The 17720-nt window shown below is 35.4% G+C and overlaps 1 protein-coding gene and 1 pseudogene across 3 annotated transcripts; both read right to left on the bottom strand.

Moving 5' to 3' along the window:
* Positions 1-4: 4 nt before the first annotated feature.
* Positions 5-2578, bottom strand: LOC103860089 (annotated as a pseudogene).
* Positions 2579-4293: 1715 nt separating this feature from the next.
* On the bottom strand, positions 4294-12607 carry LOC103858589 (protein PUTATIVE RECOMBINATION INITIATION DEFECT 1). Of its 3 annotated transcripts, none has more exons than XM_009135974.3 (11): positions 12286-12607; positions 10785-11248; positions 10531-10640; positions 10272-10447; positions 9838-10152; positions 8629-9595; positions 7823-8528; positions 7459-7742; positions 6717-7383; positions 5058-6642; positions 4294-4643 (listed from the first exon to the last, which is right to left on the bottom strand). In XM_009135974.3, exons 2-10 carry the CDS (start codon positions 10905-10907, stop codon positions 6340-6342), a joined length of 3651 nt encoding a protein of 1216 aa, XP_009134222.2. In that variant the 5' UTR covers positions 10908-11248; positions 12286-12607; the 3' UTR covers positions 4294-4643; positions 5058-6339. The 3 variants fall into 3 exon arrangements, with proteins under 3 accessions (XP_009134222.2, XP_009134221.3, XP_033142017.1); XM_009135973.3 differs by lacking the exon at positions 12286-12607 and adding an exon at positions 11309-12259; XM_033286126.1 differs by lacking the exon at positions 12286-12607 and having other exon boundaries at positions 10785-12258.
* Positions 12608-17720: the final 5113 nt, after the last annotated feature.

Here is a 17720-nt window from a genome sequence, read left to right as displayed (position 1 = left end):
CAACTTTTTAAGTAGATTTATTAAAACTCCTTCCCTTTTAATAGTGTTGATATCTTTTATTTCGGTTTTTGACAAAAAAAAAAAAACACTTAGGCCCAGTCACAACTTACAAGCACAATTCATGAGATAGTGGACAGAGAAATGAAGTTTTTTCTGTAAGGAACTAAACAAGACATGGTTTTGTCACACAGCTTCCCAAGGGAAGCCCAACATTCTGTAAATCTGAAGCCCGCGTAGAAAGTTAGAAACCACGTGGTGAGTGATGGGTGTGCCAACCTAATGAGCCAAAAGAAAGAGCTAACCACCATGTCCACAGCTTCAAGCAGATTGAGCAACCGGTTCATCAGATGCTTCAAGTCTTCAAAAACAAAAAAAACATAGATATTTTTCATTAGCCGCTAATGTAAACATATATAAGGAGCCACTGTTATATTTACCTATCGATTCCTTCCCCAACCTCAACTCTCAGAAAATTGGCAACCTTCACAGTAGAACCCACCTCCTTGGACAAATTATCCACCAGTGTCTGTGTAATAATATCATGTACATTTTGAAAAATTCATGGCTTTTACATTCAACAACTAATAATAGCAAGGATGCAGATGTTTATAGAATCGTTCACAATGAACTTTTGCTCCATCAGAGCAACTTCTTCATAATATTTACGGAGACGTCCTTCCACCATCTTCTCTACGGCCATCTGAGACTTGCCTGTACTTTCTGCCTGTCATATACACCACACTTGATAAGACAACTGTTTCTCCATAGATTTACAGCTCAGTTTCATATCAAGCAGAGAGAGATTCAGACAATGAAGTGACTGTGACCTGAGACTTTATCGTTCATTTGCTAGTGCTTCTGAAGAAACAAGGTCTTTGCTTAAGAACAAAGGCTTTGCTGCTACAACATGCATGGCTATTTCTGAGCCTACACGCTGAATAGCCTCTAGTTGAGTATTGTCACCATCTACCTCGAGAGATACAATCCCAGCTATACGACCCAACCCTGTTTTCATATATAACAATAAAGCTAGACATGCGCCGAAATAAACCATAAGAAGAGATTAATGACAACTTGTACCTGTTTGGGGACTTGTGTGGAGATATGCAGAGAGGACACCTGCTGAAGGTTTTGACAGCAAGAAACCTCTTCTGAATCTGACATTCTCACCCATTATGGCTGCTACTTCTGTAACAGCGTTTGAAACCGTGGTTTCGCCATTCACTTTGGGATGATCCAGATTAAGCTTCAACTCCTGAATTGGAGATATCAATAACTCAGATGGTGCAAGCAAGAAAATAACATAGAGAGGCCATGATGTTTAAGTATACCATAGAAAACAAGAAACGTAAAAAAAACTGACCTCAAGAAGCTCAGGCCCAAATGGGAAGACACCAGAAAATGGATGAGAACTATCTTCAACCAGCAAAGCACGTTTAGCCATAGCTAAAGCCTGCAAACATGTTGGTCTTAGAGAAGAGCAAACACTAAATGTGAAATATTCTAATGGCACTACTAACCAAGTACTGGAAAATGTCGTTTCTAGCAACAAAGTCTGTCTCGCAGTTTAGTTCAATGACAGCAACTTTACCATCATTTTGAGCAACCGCAAGCATACCCTCTGCAGCTGTCCTTGAAGACTTTTTAGAAGCCAATACTTTTCCTCTCTTCCTCAAATCTTTCTGAGCAGCCTCTGTGTCAAATCCCATTTGTTAGAGATCAAGAAACAGAACCAGAACCGCAGGAAAAAGAAGCACAATTAATTTGTACCAATGTCCCAGTTGCATTCAACTAGAGAGGCTTTAACATCCTTAATGGGAGCACTAGTTCTTTGCCTCAGTTGCTTGATGAGGCTCATCTGGTCAGATACAGCTGGAGACTCTGAGCTAAAACTCCTCAAGAAATTCCCAAAACCACGAAAAGGGCTTTTGCGTATCCAGGCGATACAAAGCTCTTGTACTGTGACAGACTTTCTAGCTTGCTCGCCACAGTAGAATACTCGTTTCTGGAGCTAAATCTACCACTAGCACTATATAAAAAGACTCCAACTTGTCGTCTCGCAAACGCCATTGTTGCACCCTAAAGCCTGAAATCAAAATGAGGAAAGAAGAAACACAAATCATAATCAAGAAAATGAAATCTCTTTGTATACATATGTGGACATTCTATATAGATTAGAGGCTGAACAAAATATTTATTTGCTTCACTAGTAGATGAAATGGAACAGATAGATTTAAAATTCCAAGCTACAAGCTTAAACGAAGCTTAGAGAGATAGAATCATCATAAGAACAAAGGGCCCTTACAGCTTTTAACCAAACCAGCAAAGCATAATCACGACATTTTCCATGGAAAAAAAAAACAAGAATTGTTCCATATCCATACAACTATAAACTACGCAAGAAGTGATCAAATTCTAATTATATGTAAGAAAGCTAAAGCCTTTGACAGTCAAATTATTCAAGAACAAGAAGAGACATGAGCAAGGTTCACTAAAACGAGAAAAGCAAAGAGTAGTAATTGTCATGTTCATGTTCCTTGCGTTATCCTCATAACATCAAACAACATTAGAGAGAAGGGGCTCACTGAGGTCGTGGGAGATCGAATAGCTTGCTCTAGAAATGGAAGAATGAGAGGTTGTTTGGTTACTGGTAGGTGTGGGCGTTCATATCCGTTCGGGTTCGGTTCGGATATTTTGGATTTTCGGGTATTATGGTAAAGAAGTGTAGAATCCGTTTGGGTATTTCTGTACTTCGGGTCGGGTTCGGATATTTTTAGTTTGAGTTCGGTTATTTCGGATCGGATTCGGATATTTGGATTTTGAAAAAACAAAATTAAATTTTCATTTCTCAAATTTCTTGTATTTAAAAATACAATTTTCACTTAACTAATTTTTTATTTTTAATGGATTGAATGGTTAATAGATTTGAACATAACATTTTGAAACTAAAAAGACATTAATTTGGTTATAGTTTTTAAATTTTGGATGTAACTTTTTGTTAATTTTTAAAATAAAAATTTTGACATGCATTTTAAGTGAGTAGCAAATCATTTTCTCCATAATTGTATGTATATCATATATTATGTTTAGTATCAATATAAATATTTTATATAAAATAAAAGATATAAACTAGAAATATAAAGTTAATTATACATATATTTGGTTATTTTCGGATATCCATTCGGCTTCGGATATTACCCGTTCGGGTTTGGATATCCAATCTCTCATAATTCAATACCTGTTCGGATATTCTGCTACTTTAGTTTAGATTTCGGTTTGGATTTTTTGGATCGGATTCGAATGCCACTTCAGTTATTGGGTAAAGTGTCTACCCTTAGTTACTGGGATAACGGAGAAGAAGCGACGGTGTTGGCCTTTTTTTTTTAAAACAGACTGGAATTCGGAAAGAGTTTAACATGGGCCGAATAAATAGCCCATTAAGATATGTTAAAACGACTCGGAGAATGAACGTCTTTGAATTTCAGATTGAAGTCTCTTTTAGCTACACCTGGTTCGCCTTTGTAACTTTGCGGAACCATTCGTTTGATTCATCTTATGTCTCGAAAATATAGAAGCTGCCAATACCAAGTGAAGGTCAAAAGCAAGACGATGGAGCCAGCTTTAGTCATCAAGAAAAAGTAATCAGTTGGTATCAAATATTTTGCTTATTGAGTCCCTTAAATAAAGACATCCCCTGTCCTCAGCGCACCATATCGAGGCATAAACCATAAAAGAACGCTCCAACACGATCATCTGAGCTCCAAGTCTCGCTATTTTCTTGTTCTGATATAACATTATCATCACGATTTTTTTGCAGATCTATATTCTTGCAGCAAAATAAGCGATTTGAAGCTGTTAAGTGTTCACGACCAGTCTCATTTCAGGAACACTTGCAGCAGATGATGATTCTTCCACACAGACAGAGGCCTTATGGCACAAAGTCTCTTGGCAATTTCTTCTAAGGACACAATATCTTTGGTTAAAGTAAACGAAACGTTCCTGTGCTGCGCCATCATCATTTTGAGTTTGGATATTGACACCGCCAGCTCGTTGAAACATAGGCCACTGTCTAGAGTTCGGTCCACTTGATTTCTGCTTCTAACCAGAGGGTTTTCGAGTTGACTTGAGTATCTTTATTCATATTGCCGCCAAATGACTCTCGTTGAAAACCTGAACCATTTTAAAAGTCACCATTGGTGATTCTATTATACATGCACCGTACTAAAAAGTGTTTCTAAAATTGTCTCGGAGAGTATGTATAACTTATATTACTACATATTTAACCTTGTAAATGATGCATAAGGATTATATAAACTTTATATAACATTAGAACCAAAACAATTTACAATAGTAAAACTTATAACAACATATAATCATACCACCATCCGGGTGGCAGAATCTCTTTTATTTTGCAAGAAAATTTCAGAATTACATTTATATAGACAAATTGTGAAACATTTATCCAGACATCGTGAGATCATATGTTTTGGCCTTGGAAAACCTTTAACGCGGTGGAGGGGGACAGTAGATTTTGCAAACAGCTTTTGCGCCCTTACGGATCCAGTCGGCCGCTCTCTTGTGATCAAATCTCGCAAGAACACGCCTCTGCCCTGCAGTCAGTTGTTGATGATGTCCTGTCTCTTCTGCACAACAAACACCCAAACGAGTTAATTACACCTATGTGATTTAGCGTTAAAGTTTCGTAAAGTCATTTGTCTATCAATTCGGATAATCCCAACTCAAAATCCTATCAAGGTACAATGAAACTTGCTTTATTTTTTCATTTTTAAAGTAAATTTTGCTCTAGAACAGTAAACAAAACTATATCGATTTTATCTTTTGTTTTTAAAATTAAAATAATTTATTTAGAATACAAACTAAAAGCAATCAAAATTTTATAAAATATATGTGAGTTTGTTATACCATTTTAAAAAAAATTAATGACAAAAACGCGGAATGAAAGATAACCAAAAACAAAATTTTGATTATAACTTCTCAATAAACCAAGCTAATAAAATAAAAACGCTGACATTATTTAAATACGAAAAAAGACTAACTAAGTTTGCGGTTGCTGAGCTGGATTTGTTCACCAAGGGCTTTATCCATTTGGTGAAACACAAGAACGAGAAGAAAGAGAAAGAGAAGCATGGAAGATACTTTGGAAGACGCCATTTTAATATTCTTTCTTGATTTACTGATGAGTGATGTGTCAGTATGGCTCATCTGTATGCATTTATTTATAGTGGCCGTGTGGATAAAATCTTAGTTGTCACTTATGGGTTTTGTGGTTTGTATTGGAGGAGTTAAAGCCGTAGATGACTTAGTTGTTACTTATGGGTCTTGAAGTTTTGGTAGTTTTAGGCAAAGTGTTTTTGCTGCCATATTTGATTTTTCTGGGTCAACTTGTCAAGAGGGCATTATTGTAAATAACATCACTCATTTTCTAGGAAAATAATCATATTTTTAAAATTAACAGATGAATTACCCAAATTTACTTGACAATAGCACATAACTTAATGAGAACATTTGTTCTCAGCTGTTTAATCGATCCCAATTGCGTACTTAGAAATTCATCAAGTCTCATTAGTGTAACTCTTTGGATATTATTCTATCACGTTGTGGCCCAAAAGGACCTCATACCGATTCCACAAGTTTAAATATGAAAAGTAATACCACATTCTAGAAAATGCATATAAGCAGTAGACAAGCATCTTTTTTTTTGAACAACTCACTTCACAAGCATAATATGTGAAGTTTGTAGGTAGGCATTGGAAGTTAATTAGTGTATATTGTTGGAGAAACGGACCTATCAGAGAATGTCAAAGACTAATCTCAAAGCTACACGCCTAAATATATTATAGAGAGATAAACTGCATGAGAACCAATAATCCACATCCTTACAAAAAATTTAACAAACCAGCAAGCATAATCATGAAATTTTCCATGGAGAAAACGATTACTGTTCCATAGCCAGACGTGTTTGTTTATATTCTTGCCAATAAAAGCTGTTTCTGATAGTATCCGAAAGGGTATTATGCATAAGTAGGTTCTCTTATAAGGTAACTACTAACTTTGTGTCCATTCAAGGTGGATTCATTAGTTTCTCTCTGAAAAGGTTCGAGCGTTTACAGTCCTTCTGATGTGTCATATATCTGTCTTTTTTTTTTTTTGATCAAAGTGTCATATATCTGTCTATATATTCATAAAACGTGGAAACCACACCAAGAACTAACCAGTATAAAATGGAACTTTGGTTAACAAAATCAGAAAGCTAAACCTTAAGTATGCACAATGCAACCTGTACAAACACTAGAGATCTGCTCTTCTTCACCATTTGTCTCATTTTGCATGTATCCTCTTTCTCTGTCTTGTATAGACCTTACACGGCCTTGAATCAGTAACATAATCTCTTCTTGTTGATAATAGTTCGGAGAATTGTTCCATTTCAGCGAGAACCTGTTTCTTCTTCTGAATGCATGTTGCTTCGCTTCCACTTGTGTGTCCAAAAGAACTAGATAGCATCATGTCAACAAGATAGCTGCAGACTTCACCATGATCATGGATTGATGAAACTGTCCGTTGCATTTGTTCTTCAACTGTCTCGTCTAGAGTGCCATTCCTTTGCATCTGTTTTCTGCTTGCCTGCAGTATTGTCAAACGAGATAGTTATGAACTGTATTGAAACTTTATTATTAGCCTTATCTGAAGTTACTAACCAGGAATACGAGATTCAACTTGGTTACTTGGTCGGAGTTCAATAGTTGAGCTTGAATGAGCTCTCGAAACAAAATCACAATCTCGCTGCTGATATTCGTCACATTCAGATTCTGAATCATGCTAGAGATGCAAGACTCATCAAAAACACTTCTCAGCCACACCGGTTTGTTCTTCAGCCTTAGCATGGCGACAGTTACATAGACTGCAGGCTTGTGGTGGTTCACAAAGGTATTTGATGCAGAACACGGCATGGCCAATGACACTGACATTTCTTCTGTAATAAACCTGTACCATGAGCAGGTCTTAAGCATCTCTGTTCTTCCTTCCATGTCTTCCCATCCTATTATCATGGACAGACAAAGCGCAGAGTTTGTGGCTACTCTTATGTCATCATAGAATACCAGACCACATAAAACAGCCTTCATTGCTTTAAGGTAACTCGATGAACAACGTAGTTGCTCTTTTCTAATGTCAATCTGTTGTGACAGTCCAGTGAACAGCTCTAAGAGACAATAAGAGGCCATGAGCTTGATTTGCGGTGTTCCAAAATGCATCAACCTGCACAAATTATGGCAATGGATGCAGACTACGGGTAGTGTTTCCAGGTTGCTCGATGGGCCACAGAAAGTTTGCCAATCCACAGCTCCAGCGAGAACAATCTGCAGGCTACAAGGCCAAATGGGAGTCAGAACCGTTAGATGTAGGATCTATCAGCGTGCACAAACTTCAGAAGCTACGTACCTTCTTAACGAGGAAAAGCAGAGAGGTAATGTGAATGCTAGAGCCTCCCAGATTTCAGTTTCATCCTGAGACTGAGTCAATGCTGGACCCCTTGAGCAAGCTACATCAACAACATTGTTGATTGCCGATACCAAGTACGAATTCACCATGATAATTCTTGAAGAATCCAAAAGTGCTCCATGTGATGAGTGGTACAGAACCAAGCAAAGAATGCCAATCACCATCATACCTTCATGGTCTGGCTGTGTTATGGCAGTGTCTCGCAAGCTTAAATAGTGTAACAACTAAAAAACAAAAAGGCTTCAATGAGACCTTCAATTAAAAAGATGACAGTGTTGGTAGAGAAAAGGTTAAGTGGCCACACCTTAATAAACACAGCATTCCAGGATTCATCATTTTTGAGCACTCCAGGTTGCACAGAAGCTAGAATGTTGAATATTAGCACAAGTAGTGTAGGGAAAGATGTTCCCATGGATGAGTTTCTAAAACTACAAACGAGTCTATGAATTGCATTCCCAATGCCATTCATGGATAAATGGTTGGAGGCAGTTGGAAATTTAGAAACGACCGTCGTCATTATATTTAAAATTGAGATAACATCACTCTCTTTGTCTCCATTCTCTGCAAGGTGGGTCAGCAAGTTAACCAAAAGAGTTGCGGCATAGTTGTCTCCTTCTGATATCATCTTTGCGAACCAATACGTGAGTGATCTCTGTCTGCCATCTCCATATACATTGTGAACTTCTTTTCCAATTAAGTTGTTCCTGGAAATCTTTTGGATCTGGTAAGTTAAACCTTTGCTGATACTTTCTTGTTGAAAAAGCCACTTGAGCGATTCTAGATGAATATCACAGGAACCCAAGTCCCAATCATATTCGTTTAGTAGATGGAAGACTATCCTCTCGGCTTCTAGACTGTAAGATATCTGGTATCGCTTGTTTTGAAGACTCCTGCAAAGACTATATAGATTCACTAGTTGCAGCACAGCTGGAGAATCCGAGATTAAACTTGTCCTGTTGACAAGAATGTATTGCTCCAAAGAAGCGAAAACAAGCTTATCATCTGCAAGCCTGCAAAAGATGCAAAAGAACATAAGGAAGAGAGAAACAAATTGCAGATCCTTAGTTCGTCCATCCAAAAACATAATTCGAAATGAAAAGCATAAGTCACCTGTCATTGTGTATCCAACCGGTATGGAAAATAACCAAAGCTGCAAACTGGCAAGAAGCCAACTCTTGATTGTTGGAACTATCTTGCCCGAGCAAAAACAGCAAATCTTGTGGATCAGAAGGAAGACAGAAAAGAGCATCTCTGATATGCGACCCCAATTTCTGTCTGTGAAGAACATCAACAAGGGAACTGAGCATCTGATATACCCTCTGTTTCATCTTATCACTAGAGAAGTTTCCTAGACATCCAAATGCAAAGCTGAACCAATCTGCTGAAACAAGTATCTCCGCAAACTCCATGGCCTGAACATCTGAATTCTGAAGAAGAATGAAGTGAAAGCTTTCCATTATGCCAAGAATTGCTTCCTCATTGACCTCATTGACATCAGAAAGAAACCACGGTAGTAGATGTGATACACACACATCTATAACACATTGTCTTAATTCAATGCAACCAGTATTGTTTATGGATGTTGGTGAAGTACAGTATGCATATACTTTATTGAGCAAGTAGACTGCATGCGAGATCTGAGTTGAATCTTTCTCAGGGAGACTAAGACATACCAAAACGGCATGTCTTAGGGAGTCTTGCAATGATTTAAACACATCTGGAGTCTCAGCAAAAGATGGGGTTTTCATTAGGGAAACAAAGACTGAGCAGATAATTGCAAAGGCATCCGGAAATAATCCCATCTCTTGAGAATAATATCTTTCAAGCATCATTTTCAGAACCAGAGAAATTTCCTGAACTTGAGAGCTTGAAGCGATCTCAGGGAAATCAGAAATACAGCTAGAAACAAGCTTTAGTGTCTGGACTTGAAAAGGATGACAAGGAACTTCGCCTACATAGTGAAGCACTTGGATGACTGAAGGAAACCCAATAACAAGTTTCTTCCGAAAGGAAAGCTCGGCTAGGGAAAACAAATCAAGAACTCTGAGGCATGGGTTGATGACATGATCTTTACACTCTGTTCATGAAAATGAGTTCGTCAGTCAGAAACATTAATCTATCAATGCTCGTGCAGATGTGAGCTTCCGAAGGACAAAACGGTAAGAGAGAAAAAGAAAGGAGCCAAACATAAATTATAATTGAAGGCGAGTTTGTAGACTAATTGAACAAACTGTTATTTTTTTCTATTCACAACTTCATTGAAGTCTAATGCATCAAGAAAAAAGTTCTGATCACAGTTATCGAGGAGGCTGTCATTACCTGATAACCGCAGTATCTCAAATATATAATCAGCAACATTTTCTTCTACCAAAACTTCAATCTGTTTGCTTGGAACACTCTCTTGGGACACATAATGGAAGATAAGATCAAGGGCTTTTATTTGCACCTCGCTGTCAGTGGAAAGCAACGGACCTTTGATGGCTTCAGCAAACAAGATATCTAAACAAGGCCTGACAGTTACAGTCTCAGCCGTCAGCATGGGGTCATCATCCACTTCATCCAAGCTCATGCTGCTGACAGGACTTGTACGTGAATTTGCTAAGAGACCTTGCTGGGTCAATGTGGTCAAAAGGGCTACAAAGTTTCAAAATCTACGTTAGCTTAAAGATAGCAAACTTGTAATGAATGTAAGGCATTAAAATCTATGTTAACCACATAAGAATGTAGCAGATAGGAGAGAAGCTCATACAAACCTATACAATTCAAGCGAACCTCATCTCTCTGTGTCTTAGCAAGAGCCTCCAAGGATAGGGATAGGAGCTTAGGAGACAATGAAGAAAGAATCTCAGCTCCATCAACATCCTGTTCTGTGAACTGTAGAGCAGAAAATTTGTACAGAACGAAAAAGATTTCACCGCGGATCTCCTCGCTAGCATGACAAAGAAAAGATAAATCACAACATGCCTCATACACACAAGATATAAAGAACAAAGGGGTCATCCACATTACTACCTAGGCAATTGAAGACCTTCAACAAGTAGGCAAACAAGAGATTCTTTATCTATTATGTGAGAATTGATGTCTATCTTCTCACTGCTCAGAAGAACTCCAAAGCAATGAAGCTGCAACACACAGACATTAAGCAATACGTACGAGATATTTCATTTCTAATCAGATGATTCGCTATTTAACATCTAAACCTAATCAACCAGATTCACTAATCTCAACGAGAATCCCCAATTGAAACCCTAGAAAGGCAGCAATACCATGTGAAGCTGTCGTCGGCTCCAACCCAAGGCACCAGAAGAGAGCTGAGCAGAGACTCTCTCCACAAACTCCTCGCTGACGGAACATTCCTCAGCGGAACAGAGAAGAGAGATCGTATCCATAATCTGGCTCGCGATCGGAGCATCATCGAAGATTGAGAGAGCGTTAACGAGAGGCGATACGAGGAAGCGAACGTGTGAGGAGAGTAGTGTTCGGAGGAAGGTAGGCTCGGAGAGAGCGATCGAGAGCTGGTGAAGCGCGTAGGAGACGTGGACGGTGGGGGCGCGTGGATTGGAGACGAGATCGGAGAAGCAGAGGAAGCAGAACGTTCCGCCTTGGTCTGTGCGTAGAGAAACTGTTGATCGGTGGCCGTTGGCACATGGCGGAGAGGGAGATAGATGGTTGAGGTCCGCCGCCACAGGTTCGCGGAGAAGATGATGATCGGAGACTTGCACGTGTGAATCTAGAAAGAACATTTTTTAGTGAGCGCTAAAGAGAAGGATGATAAATTCGAAATTTTTACCTTCGTTTTTAGTTTCAAATGGTTGATTATTGTTTAATCTGAAAACAGTACAGTCCTGAGAGTAGGCACGATTTTGATACGGAAGAATTTGCTGTCTACCCAAATTTGCAAGTGATACTGACATTGATTTCGACATTATTAAAAACAAATAATATTTAACATTTTTTAGTCCAGTTATTCCATCAATCTTAATATTTAGGTAGAGTTGATGATAATCATAAAACATTGAATACAAAATACTATAGGACTGATGTTAAAATTGATAAACATGTAGTATACATATTAATAAATTAGAACATTGTATAAAAACCAAATACAAATGAATTAAAACATCATATATATAGTATATTACGATTTAATCAAGTTATCAAAAATTATGAAAAGTTATTTTTTTTATCATAAACCTTAATCTTAACCTCACTTCCACCTTCCAAATACTATATTCTAAACTCAAACCACTAAACTTTAAATCCAAATGTATAATTGGTGAGATTTCTTCTCTTTTTCTGATACACCAATACAAATTCACTGACCTATTATGGTTAGTCCTCACCATCAGAAAAAAAGAACATCTATTAGATTATAATTGTCAATCACATAAGAGTCATCACCTGATTAGGTTCATAAATCACAATATCTTTAAATTGAAAACCACTTCTATAACAATTACTATACTATGTGGACATACATATGTACTACTCTATTTATACACAACACCATTCCACCACAAGACAATCCAAACAGAAACATCCAAACACCCGATGCACACAAACAAAAAATCGAGTTCCGTACTATGTGTTTAGAAGTCTGTACTATGTTATATGTCTCCTCTATATACAAATTACATATAGACTACTTTAGTTGTAAATACGTAAGCAATACACAAACCACCGCCTCATATAAACAGACATTGGTTATATACTATGTGTTTAGAAGTCTTTACTATGGTTGGTTTACTTTATGTACAGATAACTAACCTCTCTCAATTTTTCTCCTCTACTATGCATCGTCAAAATTGAATCGGATTGGCTCCTGCAACTCCAACTAACACTAACAAGTTGTACCACCGCCGTTGCCAAACACAATGTCGAGAGCCCATAATTTTCATCACCACGCATCGCATGAAACAAGAATATATCGAACACGGTTCTTTAATCTGCCAAAACTCTTCGCGGTGAACAGTTTTGGTGTCGTCGGCTTTCACCATAAATCTCAAAGAAACTAAATAACCTTATCTATTAAAATTTATTTTTATGGTTTATGTGAATAAAAAAGATCCACAAACTAAAAGGAGAAAAGGTAAAAAAAAGTTATTTAATGTTGACAAAAAAAAAGTTATTTATTTTTTTTTCTCTTTCAGGTGTAGCCGGTTGTTTGTGAGGGCATAAATGTATTACTCCTTGTTCTAAAACGCGGCGAGGAGGTCCGATTTGCTACCAATCGGACAATTAGGCGGTCTGATACAAAAAAATCTTTGTTTTCGCGATTTTGAAGTTCAAATCAACAAGTATTGATAGATCTATAGTTGTTATGTGTAAACAACAACAAAAACGCACGAGAAATGAAGATTTTTCGAAGAAAATCTATGGCAGCCGTAAAAAAAAAGTTGCAGAAACAGGCAAAGCCCTAATAAGAAGATGAAGAGATAATTACAAAACTGCCATTTAGCTAAAAAATATAAAAATATGCAATAATGCCTCTCTTGGGCATTGAACCCAGGACTAGTATGTCACCAAGCAATGACTAAACCACTAGACCACAAGTAATCTTTGTGATATGTTACTTAAACTACATTTTGTATATAACTTTATTTTAAAAATAAAATAAAACTTAAAATTAATCTCCGATTAATCCCCGATTAAAATCCGATTTCTTCGTCAGGCGCTAGGCCCAACCCAAACGCACGCGTAGCGCCTAGCGAGTTTCCGAACAAGGGTATTACTATAGAAAATACATATTGTATCCTAGCATATTACGGTAAAGTGGTACTCAGCTAGTTATTCATTTTTTTTACGACTTAGGGTGCTATTTCCCTTTTGATATTGACCAAAAAAAATAAGAATAAAAAAAAAAGATTTATCATGTTATAGATGAACCCAGTTATAGGCTGTCTACATATTTTTTGAATAGGATCAAGCCAATCATATTTTGTTACAAACAAATTACAAATCGTTAGAATGTCGTTTAGACATGTACTCCGCTAGCCCTGGACATTTTACTCGGATCCAAAAACCGATCTGAAACTGATCCGAAAAATCCTGGTTCGGATAGGAACTGAACCGATCTTTTTACCCTATTGAGTTTTGTCGTAGAAGATCCGCGGGTCTTGGACCCGACCCGATCCGAACCCGAGAACTTATGGGATATCCAGAATACCCAAAACTTCTAGTATATATTAGATTAGATGTATATGGGTTTTTCAGTATATTTTTTGTATTATGGATATTTTTAAAGTTTCGGATTTGGGATTTTCGGGTATGGTTTTGGGTTTTAGGTAAACTTTTAGATTTTCAAATATATAATTCAGATGAGTTTTGGGTCTATAAATAATATTTTAAAATATATATTATATTTTTTCACCACAGAATACAAGATCTTATATGTTTCACCTCTCACCAATTTTAATGCCATATAAATAATATTGTTAAAAATATCTATTATATTTTTTTTTCTTAAGTTTACTGTATTCACTGAAATTATTTTTAAAATATTTTTAATAACATTATTACATTGAATTTTGCCTTAGACCCCAGAAAAGCTAGGCATGTCACTGTTTCTAAGCATGCCTTAACTTTCAATATACCTAGTTTAGGAACCATCGCTGATTGTTGAACGTGCGTTGGTGAGTTTATACGAATGTCTAAAGAAAGTTCGGTAAGTGTATCTAACAGAAATGTATGTTCCTGATTTATTGTGTTTCTCAAGTTTCATAGAATACAAAGCATCACGTGATGACGTAGAAAATGGGCCGCACCAATAAAACAGCGGTTGGGCTCTCACGCACGAAGGTGTCAAATTTTCGATCACATGGAGGGCCCCATTTCATAGTGTCGGCAGTCACATGCTTTCACGTGACCATGATCCCAATATAGAAATTCTTAAATCTTGATTTTATTTGTCTCTAGTGAAAAAAAAAATCTAGTTATTTTAAGAAAATGGTCGAATTTTTTTTCATTTTTTTTATTATGATACGTAAATCAGTAAATACTTACATTTTTGAATTATTTCGCTAAATTTTCATGTTTATGATGAAAATATGTAACCGTATCATTCATTTACCTCAGTGTCGTTTTATTGTCTTTTTTACACCAATGACTTTTTTCTTGTTTATATTTCTTTAAAAAGTACATTTGGCAGATATAAATTAAAAATGGAGGAAATTTATAAACAAAGAACAAAGTAAAATAAAAAGAAGAGGAATGAGTAGATAAATAATGAATGATAAACTTATAATATCATAACCAATCATAATGGTTATATATGATATATTATATCTTTTGTTGGATATCCATGTCAATTTATTATATAAATTTTTCTTTGTAATTTTAATCTTTTTTTATTTTAAGAAAATTCATATCAATTTTCTTTCGTATTCTTACAACATTGTTGTTAGGTCCAATAATTGTATGCTAGAGAAGGTTCGGTTGGCCAGAGGAAAAAAAAAGATTAGTCTCACAGTTACGATCGATCCAAAGTGGATCATAGGCCTAGACCAATTCAAGAAAGATCTTGAGATTCTCGCCAATAATTAAACGACTCAAGGAGGAGAAGAGACACGTTCTAAGACCTAGACATCATTACCATCAACATCGACTTCTTTTTGAAACACTTTTAGCTTTTAGTTCTAGCTTAGTTAGTCTTGTTCGATTATACCTTGTAAACCTTTTTTGTTAACATCAATATCAAATTTCATTTTCGTCAACTGAATCCGATAACATCGTTATGTTCTCAGAATTTTGTTGTCCACAAAATTCTTTTCTTCAATTTATTATAAACTATCATTAGCAAATATCTAATGTGGACTTTAGAATCCACAATTGTGTTCACAAATTATATGCTTATGAAGATAGGTTATATAATTTAGGGCTTTTAGCTTTTTTCGTTTTCTACAAAAAGGTTATATTATGTTGTTAGGTCTAATAAGAGTTAACAAAAAAACAAACAGAAATTGCGCTTTATAACCACAAAAAAAACTTACATTTGCTAAGTAACCAAAAATATATTTTCTCTTTCTATTTTACTCTACTTTCTCTACAAAACTAATTTTCCTTTTTGGTTACACAAATAAACACAAAAATAAATCAAATAATATATTTGTTTAGCTATGCGTTGACAAAGAAAAGAAGCTTCGCTACGCTGTTAGTAGCAGGATTCACGTGTCCTTTTTGTATGTCCATCTCGTATTTTCAGAAGCATAAATAAATGAGAGTTGAATCCGAGTAAAGAGTGCAAATAAATTCAAATCAGATAAAATAATGCAGTTAAATTCAAAATCGAATTCAAATTGCTGTTCAAACCTTTTGGTTATATATTAAACTACAGCTGGTCAGTTCTTAGTGTGGTAATTAAAAATACACACGTGCATGAGATTTGTAATCGGTACGACAGCCTATATAGCACGTGAAGAACAATATTTCTATGACAGTTTGTGTTGTAAACAATATTTTGTATCTCCACAATTGTCTATTTACTTTTCTCACCTGGGGATTTACCTATTCTCTCCGGAGCTTGTCAATCATGTGTACGTTTATGTGATTTTCCAAATAATTATTCTTAGTATAATATTGCATCATTAAGTGGAAATTTTCTGTAGTCTCGCTTGATCTTTTACCAAAATTGAGTTTGTTCTGGCTTTCAGAATTCATATTATTAACTTCGATCTCACTTTGGTTATGCCTAATTCACTCCACAACCCGATTGACGGTGACGAGCAAAACTACATTGGCTGGCTGATGTCCTCGTTTTCAAGTTCTCCATGAGTATGGAACTAAGTCTTATGAAAAGACTCATCAATCTTGACTGCCCATTGATGGCACGGATGATATATGCTAGGGTTTATAAAATGCCGGATCTGAGCATAGGCCACTGAAACATTGGCTTTGACCTCCATAAATTTTGGAGGATTTTTAAATAGGTGTAAATTTCCAAATTTTGAAAAAGCATATTTTGCTATTATACTTGTAATAAATGTTTTAAACCTCTAAAATCTCAGATTCGGCCCTGAGTTTAGGTTAGAGTTTGAAGCATGTCTCTGTCTAAAGATCGATATCAATTCATCTTATAACGGGAGAAATATATGCAGACTGTACTTAAAGATCATCTATGATTTTACAACCACTGGACTATAGTTTTGGAGAGGTGGACACCAAAACCTCAATCTAAGCCAGATCATAAATTTAGTAAATAAAAGAGCAATATATCAAAGTTTGTATGTACATTTAAGAGCTTAAAACATATACTTTTACCTTGTTTACTAATCAGAGTACGACAAGTATACTTATATTTTTTTCTCAGAGTTCGGCCTCTCTACCTATTTCGTTAAGCCTGCTAAAAGTGCATTTTTTTGTTAACGAACTTAAACAGTTTAGATTATTTTGTAAAATGATTAGTTGTAATTATATATATTGTTATTTCAATGTAAAAAAAGCAGCAGGTGATAAGTTGGAACTTTATAAAATATTAGTGTCTAAGCACTGTCTATGCCGAAATTTTTAAAAATATTAAATAATTTTTTTTATGATCGATTTATCGCCTAAACGAAAAATAAACTGAATTTTAAAAACATTGTTCCAAACAACAACAAGTAACATGGCAATTTTGGTATCTAAATAACACTTTTTGCCTTTATATAAATGAAAATTTTGTTTAACATCGTCGCTAATGCGTTTTTGAAACACATAATTATTTTAACAAATGTTTATTTAATAAAAATTTAAATCGTTTTATATTTTTGGATCATTTTTGTGTATTCAATTCATTTTATTCGACTTAGTTTTATAGATTCTTTTATAATTGACATACATTGGTAGAAAATTATTTTCAGTAATTTTCATAATCGAAATGAGATAGAAACTATGCTCTTTAACTTGTCTCAAACCGATTTAAATATTTTGCGTTTTTAGTGGATAAACTAGCCCATTCATATAATCAAATAACATAATTTATAGTAGTTTATAGTGTTTTCAAGTTAAATATTTATATTTCTCTAATTTTATAATATTGTAATCCAATATAATATTTTGTTTTTGTTTTTATTTTAATATTATGTTTTTAAATATAGAGTAAAAATTATATGCGATGTTTTTATAATTAAAAAGGTAATATATATTTAAAATCAAACTTAAAATATATGAAAATATTATAATCTATTTAATTAATTAATTAAAAGTTGATTGGACAATGTTATCTTTTA

Source organism: Brassica rapa, chromosome A03 (assembly GCF_000309985.2).
Source record: "Brassica rapa cultivar Chiifu-401-42 chromosome A03, CAAS_Brap_v3.01, whole genome shotgun sequence".
Lineage (NCBI taxonomy): Eukaryota > Viridiplantae > Streptophyta > Magnoliopsida > Brassicales > Brassicaceae > Brassica > Brassica rapa.
Note: the sequence above shows the minus strand (reverse complement) of the source record. Positions and strands in the feature narration are given on the sequence as shown.

Bases quoted from the DNA above. Each gene is read 5' to 3' on its own strand.
- LOC103858589 (XM_009135973.3), bottom strand. From the start codon at position 11,534: ATGTTTTATGATTATCATCAACTCTACCTAAATATTAAGATTGATGGA. The intron at 11,249-11,308 runs GTAAAAATTTCG...TGTTCTTTCTAG, and splicing joins ATTTGAAACTAAAAACGAAG to ATTCACACGTGCAAGTCTCC. The intron at 10,641-10,784 runs GTATTGCTGCCT...TGTGTGTTGCAG, and splicing joins GCCGACGACAGCTTCACATG to CTTCATTGCTTTGGAGTTCT.